Below are 8000 nucleotides of genomic sequence, written 5' to 3'. Positions count from 1 at the left end.
ACCAGTGACTTCTCGCGATGTTTGGCCCGGCAAAGGGTGGCCATTTTGGAGTCCGTCCGGCGGCTGGTATCCCCGGCGGCGTATGCCAGCCTGCTGCCGGGACCAAAACTGGCTCCGCGGGTGTCTGGCCTGTGGGCGGCTGGACCGACACGATGTGGCGGCTCCGCTGCAAGGCCAAGGATGGCACCCATGTCTTGCAGGGGTTGTCCAGCCGGACCCGGGTGCGGGAACTCCAGGGCCAAATTGCCGCCATCACCGGGATTGCTCCCGGCTGTCAGCGAATCCTCGTCGGATACCCGCCTGAGTGCCTGGATCTCAACAACGAGGATACGGTTCTGGGGGATTTGCCCATCCAGTCAGGTAAGGGAGCCGAGGCTGGGGCCAGGCAGAGTCCTGGGAGGACGCAGAAGGGCGTGGGGAAGAACAGAGATAGTCGGCGCAAGGTGGCTGTGGGTCGGCTGGGGGCTTTGAGGACAAGGCAGGATAGGTTACAGAACAGAGAACTCTGACGGAGGCCGGGGCGAGTGTCTAGCAACTATTACTTGACTTTATCTATGGTTAGAAGAGACCGGGAGGGCCCAAGTTGTGTGAGAAGCCGAAGGCTTGGAGTCTCCTTTCCTCGGTCCGCTTTTTGGTCTGTTTGGAAAACATCTCATTCATTTTGTTTTCCCTCTGCGTCCACAAAACTATTTTAAAGGAGGGAGGGTCGCTTGTTTTTTCTGTCCTGATGGCTCTTTTCTCCTGTATCAGTGAAAAGAAAACAGCAGTTCTGAAGGATATAGGATACTTTTTTTTTTTTTTTTTTGCTTTCCTGGTTCATTTTTGCGATCACCCCCATTTATATTTTGACAGATGTTCTTGTTTTAGAGTTTGCTTTAAGACACCCACTAAGGCCCTTTGAAGTTCTAAACAACCGCAGTTATTTCTGTCCAGTATTAAAACTTGAACAGCAATACTGGTAATTAAAAGCTTTCTACTGTTGCATCATGGATCTTGTAGACACTAAATAGGGTAGATATGTTAAGTTTCCCAAGGACGAGAACCCCCTAGTGGCCTAGTCTATGATAAACACCTTTTGGAAGATGTGTGCTTTTAAACTGCAGAGAGCAAGCATAAGAAAATTTTGTTCTTGAAATGTATCTTTTTAAGTGTATAACCCAGGCCCCTTTACTGAATTAGGTGCAACCCGAAGCATTTTTCTCTTTGTTCTGTTTCCATCTTTATGAAAATTCAGATGAAAAGCTGTATTTTCCCTAGTAACTCCAGCTTATACTTTAACTCCTTTGGTTTGTATTTTACAGACTTGGTTAGTGAACACTCAGTTTCAACTATAATTTTTCTGCAGTTCTGGATTTGTTTTATTTTTGACAGGCGACATGCTGATCGTTGAAGAAGACCAAACCAGGCCCAAAACGTCACCTACATTTACAAAACTTGGTGCTCCTAGCTACATCAGGGAAACTTTGCCTGTGCTTACCAGAACGGCGGTCCCAGCAGACAACTCTTGCCTTTTTACCAGTGTGTACTATGTTGTTGAAGGAGGAGTTTTGAATCCAGCTTGTGCCCCTGAGATGAGACGCCTCATAGCACAGATTGTAGCAAGTGATCCAGTCTTGTACAGCGAGGCGATACTGGGAAAAACAAATCAAGAGTACTGTGACTGGATCAAAAGGGATGATACTTGGGGTGGAGCTATTGAGATATCAATTTTGTCTAAATTTTATCAATGCGAAATATGTGTGGTAGATACACAGACAGTAAGAATTGATCGTTTTGGGGAAGATGCAGGATATACCAAAAGGGTCCTGCTTATTTATGATGGAATCCACTATGATCCCCTTCAGCGTGTCTTCCCTGACCCAAACACCCCTCCTCTGACCATTTTCTCCTCTAATGATGATATTGTTCTTGTACAAGCACTGGAATTAGCAGATGAAGCTAGAAGCAGGAGACAGTTTACTGATGTCAACCGCTTCACCCTGAGATGCATGGTATGTCAGAGAGGATTAATTGGACAAGCAGAAGCAAGGGACCATGCCAAGGAGACAGGCCATACCAACTTTGGAGAAGTGTGATCCATGCATGATGAGGATTGAAGCCTACTACCTCACAGATCCAGAAGGCTCTGGGTTTTCCAATAAGCTATTTGTAACCCTAAAGAACAAAAGAACACGATGCTTGAACCATCCTTTTAACCTAAAACCACTAAGAAACTGAATTCCTTGTTAAGATTAAAATTAGTGTGCAAGTTTACAGATGTGTGTCTACAGTGGTGATACATGCCCTCTTTTTGCTGGGGTGACAGAATAGGTGGTCCTTGCTACCTACCTACTGACGCGAACCTGAAGATTGAGTTGTAGTATTATAAACTAGCACCCGGCAGCATTCACTTGGAGAAGAAGGCAGCTTCATATTTTGGGTAATGCAGAAGGCCTTGGGTGAGGCCACTGGACGTAAACCACGGTGTCTCCAGTAATTGAGTCCTTTTAAAAACTCTGAGTTAATAGTCTTTAAATTATGAATGGATTCCTCAAATGAAGATACTCAGAATTGTCAAAGCTGGTTTCATACTGCAGTTTGGTAGACTTTGTGAACGTGTACTTCACCAGCTACAAGTACAGAACAAGCAGTTTTCACAGGGGTGAGTCTAGCCCTTGAGAATGTTACCTAAAAGCAGGAGCTGGCAGCGCCCACATTAGGGCTTCTAGTGTATAAAAGTAGAATGTAAGAGGGGAAAGGTGCCTGAGCAGCTTACTGAAGCTTTAAAAGACCGTTGGCCTCTTGTTTTAATGCAGCTCATGTATTCATCTTTGTCACATTGTATAAAACTTTAAAATTAAGCAGGATATGTTTTTTTCGTTGAAGTTCTTCAAAATTTTAGTGCTCGATTTTTGCCTTTTTACCTAAAGATTCATCTGGAGGTATTTAATTTCCTCAAATTTGTTAAGAGCACTTCCTCCAACTCCCCAAAATTTTCATGTCAAGTGATAACACTATGCTTTGGTTTGGTTTTTGTGAGCTCCTTTGCTTCCCTAAACAGTGTGTGTTTTCATGAGAGCCTTATCCCACACTAATGCTCTTTTAAAAAATTTCATGTTTCTGCAAACTAGCACTTTGCTTATCCACAATCTTTTACTTTGACTTTTGCAGAGTTTTAAAGTAATGGGGATAATAATACTGAATGAATTTGTTTCACTTCCAAAAGATGATAATTTTTAAATCTTGCCTTATTCCGCTTTCTCAGAATTCTGCTTCTTCCTAATATTAGATTCATAGCCATTTGCTTGGTGGGCTAATCCACAAGGCACACCCTCTAAAACTTAGCTTCACTCTGAGATCTTCCAGATAAAAGTTTTCTACCTCTTTTCTTAATTCTTCTGAAGATCAGGGATGCTAAATTATAATGCGTTATGTATCATTTCACATAATGTGAAAAGGCTTAATGTTGTGAGGTTTTGTTATCTTGGTCTCATTTTTTAATTAAGTGTCCTCACTTAGAAAACCAGTGGTGTACTTTAAAGCTCTTAACGTCTCTCTTAGCGTACTTTCTTGGCAGGTGTTTTAAAGTTGAAATTCGCTTCTAGCGCTTTCACTTGGTGGAGGCGGCCATGTAAAACTAAGGAACGTGGAACAATTTAGGGGGAAGTATCTTTAAGGAGCAATTCACGAATTATGCTTGAAATCATTAGATAACATTTCCTGAGTACCTTTTGTATGGACAGCTCTTTGCGTTAAGGTGTTATGGTCAGTATAACTCAAAAGTGTTTAATTTTCTATTTTACTGAGCCTTAAAAATAGCATTTGTGAGCTTGTGATACTTAATGTTTGGCAATCATAATATGTACAGAGGAATATGATTGAAAATCTCGTTGTAGCTGTCATCTGGTCTAAAGGATTTTGTATCTCTTATTTCCCCCAGAAAATATTAAATTTAAAGCTGTAAGTTAAGAGTATACTACTGGGTAACACTCATCAATTTGAGCTTTATGCATCATTATTCATAAACCTTGCCTTCCTTTTTTAAGTATTTCAGGGGCCAAACTTGATATTTGCTTACTGGAATTTTAGTGATGTCTATTCATGCAACAAATATTTATTGAGTAATTTATAATGTACCAGGCATATATTGATGTGTTTCCCAACATAAATTTCTGTCACTTTAAAATTGAGAATACTTTATCTACATTTGATTTTAATTTAACAAATGGAAGGAAGTACAATCTGATATTTTATAAAATTAAAACTGTCATTTTAAGTGTTTTTGTTTGCATATTTAAGCTTATGCTGTGATAACAAGTGTCAGACATTTATTCAGGGGATCTTGTTTTATTTCTAATTTACCTATTAACTGGGTTGTGCATTCCTCAGTTAATCACTGATAGATCACTCTCAATAATGACTTTTTAACTTAATCATCTGCTGAAATTCAGCACTAGGATTTTAATGTTTTGATCATGGGAAATTCAAGATGAAGCACTATTCGCAGACCATTTAATTTAATTATTGGGGATTAAAAACCTAAACTTGTACTTACTGTGAACTCAAGCTTCTAAGCCTCAGAAGAACTTAAAGATTTTTTTAATTGCACTTATTATACTCTGGAAATTAATTCATTAGTGTGTGTAAATTCTAATCTTGAGAATTTTGAAAACCTTGCAGCAGGATTAAAATGAATTTTTTCTTAAATTTGCACTTGAGCAGAGTGAAACCCTTCTTCCTATTCATTCAGTTTTTGACTGCCATACAAGAGTTTGTTTTCTTTTTTTAATTAAAATAAGGATTATTTACATTAGTAGCAGAATGACTGAAGATTGTGCTTTCCGATCCCCTACACTTCCCTTCCCTTACTCTTCTTTCCCTTAGCCGTCTTTGGATTTGTAGATTAGATACAGGGCTATCAAGATACACTTCTGGATAGAGTGATTTCAGAAGTTCAAATGTATCTCTCTGGGAATTTTGTGATATGATAGCCCTGTGAAGACATCAGTGTGGTACATCTTCTGTGAATGGTTCATGGTTGATTTCTTAATTGATTCCCATGGATGGATAATGAGCACAGTCACGTGGTATCTTGGAAAGTTTGGGGGCTGGTCAACTTGACCCTGTTGACAAATCTAATATAGTCACGCCACTTAATTATTCCATGAAGTTCAATTCCCAGCAAAGTCATAATCAGGAATGAATTAACGCTATATTACTTACCTATACATGCCTCTAAATACCCAGACCTAACTTGCATATCTAGCTTATTCTTTCCATCTTGTGTAGGCATTAAAACATGAATGTTGCAAGTTATCCTAACTGAACAGTTTTCTATGTCCTTTTTGAAAAAGTTGAATGGGGAGTATACAGAATTAGCAGAGTGATGTTTTTTTCTTTATGAATCAGGTGGCCTTCCTAAATTTTCATATATTAAGATTTTTATGTTCTTTCGTGTGTTGAGAACATGCGTTTGTTATTGTTTGCAGCACTTTAAAAATATGAAATAAAAGTTTACATGTCAGCCCTCTCCAGGGATCTTATCCAAGATATTAAAATGTAACTCTTGAGTTGCTAACAGTCAGCTCTTCTAAATCAACAGTTACCATCAGTGTATAGTGTATCCAGTGATACAACATGCTGGTGTTTGGTAACAGTAGAACTCGATTTCAGTAACTTAGAAGCACGCTTTGTCCCTAGCTTTCAAAATGTTACTTATTTCTGTAATGTGATTGTTTATTATTCATTGTACAGTGCGGTATTCAGATTTGTCCTTGTAGCACAAAGATGACCACTACAATTTTGAAAAGATTAGATCCTTAAAACTCTTCATTGTTTCTAAGCAAACTTATTTTAATGGAGCTGATTTTTGAGTCAGAGGTTTTAAAAGTATCACATATACGCAACATCATTTTTAAGTGTAAAGTGAAACACTTGATTTGAATAAGCTAGTTTATTAACTAAAGATGTTTTCTTCTAAGAGTTGAGATATTTCAGCCAACTTAAAAATATTATTAAGACTTCCCTGACTGAAAGGGTGTTTTTTTTTTCCATCTTCTCCAAAACTTAGCTGACATTTTGTTTACAGTGCTATGAATATTTGACTTTGAAGAAATTATTACATTGACACAGAATTGTGGGGTGCTGATTTGGGTCTTGGTTGATAGAGTTTAGAGATTGATAACCCTCCTGTTTTAGAGTAAAGGGAGATAGGGGCCAGAAAATGAAGTACCACATAAACAAAAGAGATCCTCAAATGAGTGCATTCCTAATCCTGAATTATGCTTTTCAGAAAATTTTTTAAGCAATGCCTTTGTGTCACCTTAACCCCCCTCGCCCATTTCTTGGCATAGAATGTAGCAAGGCCACAACTGAAAAGCTTGTCAGTAAAATATAAAACCACAAATATAAGCATTTTGCTATGATGCCTTTTTATACTTGTTTTTAAAATTACAAACCTACATCTAGGAGTTTAGGGATAGTGAAGATATGATTTAGTTAAGCTATAAGTAAATAAATTAACTTAAGAAAGGTTTACAATTTCTACTAAGATTACATGAGCCTGACTTCGTAACTAGTATAGGATACGTGGTTAGCTGTAGCCTATAATTTGCTTAAAAGGACCAGGGCACCTGCTTCTTGTCAGTTTCCCAGTTCACCTTGGTGCCATCATGACATAAGCTGTTTACAGGAAATATAATTTCCTTAGCGAAGAGTAATTTTTTTTCCTTTAAAAGGGTGTTGAATTAAGCTTAAAATATAGCTTGTCAAAAGGAATAGGGGGTAACAATAGTCCTCTATTTCCTGTGTTAATGCAATAGAGGTTGAAATTCCTGGAGCAAAAAGAAACCCACCAAACCATCAAATTTAGAGCTTTAAAATATGACTTGAACAGTAGTAAGGAAGGACAAAACAGAACCAAGTTCTGTTTCTCTTGGCGTAAGAATCTATTTTTTCCTTAATGAAAATGGACAGTGCTTTCTTGTTTTAAAAATATTCCTTTGTTTATTTGCCATCATTTTTTCAAAGTTAGTGCACTGCTGCTACCTGAGAGATGTCTAATTTCATTTTGTACAACTCTTATGTGATTTTGCCTTTGTCATTAAGATGCATTGATTTTATTTATGAGGTGTATAATTTTAAATACCTAAATGCTATTGTATGAAGTGACTTGTTTTGAAGGAATAAATGAAGTGAAAATATTGTTGTCTGAGCATATTTGGGGAAGGGCAGAGGGCCAGTGAACAGCTGCTACACTTCAAGTTACATATTTATTATCAAAAGCTGATAGACAACCACTTTGACTTGTGTGCCAATTTCTGCCAAGTCTCACGCTGTAGGTGGAAACTTAGTGACTTAGAAAGAAGAAACATTTTAGTTTCTCATGTCAAACACCAGAGGGTATCTGAAATTTCCCTTCTTTGACTCTTAATTTTCTGGTATGCAATCCGCTCCTGAAAGTTGTAATTCAGCGTCTGTTGCTGACAAATTGTCAAAGTGGAAAGGCTGCAAGTTCCCTTTCATTTATAATAGGCTGAGATCTCTGTGAACTTAGATCTGTTTGGAAGCTGCAACATCTCTCTGGGAGAATTTACTTGATAATTAATTGTTGACAATGTCAGCATTTAAACATTTGTTTGAAACGACACTGGGATTGTTGGAATTGGCCAGGTTTCTGCTAACTAAATTGAACTACTTTTATTTCCTTCTCATTGAAAGCTTTAAAAGTATGGAAATGGAACCATAATGCAATCTAATCAATTTGTGCACCAGGACAAAATATGTGTTTGGGAATTGGCATAAATCCACTCAAGCCAAACCTCATATGAAAAGGTTTGTAAGGAGTCTCATGTGGTTGTAGCTTGTTCAACAATTAACTGCACCCATAAAGCAATGCTTCGCAAACTGTTCATCACATTACCTGGCCACTTTTAGAAATGCAGATCGAGAAAGAAATCAGAAATAAATGAGGCCAAAAATCTGTTACAACAAGCCCTCAAGGTAATGCTGATGCATGGTGG

The 8000-nt window shown here is 38.1% G+C and overlaps 1 protein-coding gene across 1 annotated transcript in view; it reads left to right on the top strand.

The window, feature by feature from the left end:
* The first annotated feature begins 47 nt into the window (after window positions 1–47).
* The window catches only part of C21H1orf116 (chromosome 21 C1orf116 homolog), a 36634-nt gene continuing 28681 nt past the window's right edge, over window positions 48–8000 (top strand). Inside the window, exon 1 of the mRNA XM_031438667.2 lies at window positions 48–360. Coding sequence (XP_031294527.2) covers window positions 181–360 — 180 coding nt within the window. The 5' untranslated portion in view covers window positions 48–180. The remainder of the gene's footprint in view (window positions 361–8000) is intronic.

Source organism: Camelus dromedarius, chromosome 21 (genome assembly GCF_036321535.1).
Source record: "Camelus dromedarius isolate mCamDro1 chromosome 21, mCamDro1.pat, whole genome shotgun sequence".
Classification (NCBI taxonomy): domain Eukaryota; kingdom Metazoa; phylum Chordata; class Mammalia; order Artiodactyla; family Camelidae; genus Camelus; species Camelus dromedarius.
This window is presented reverse-complemented; position numbering and strand designations above follow the sequence as displayed.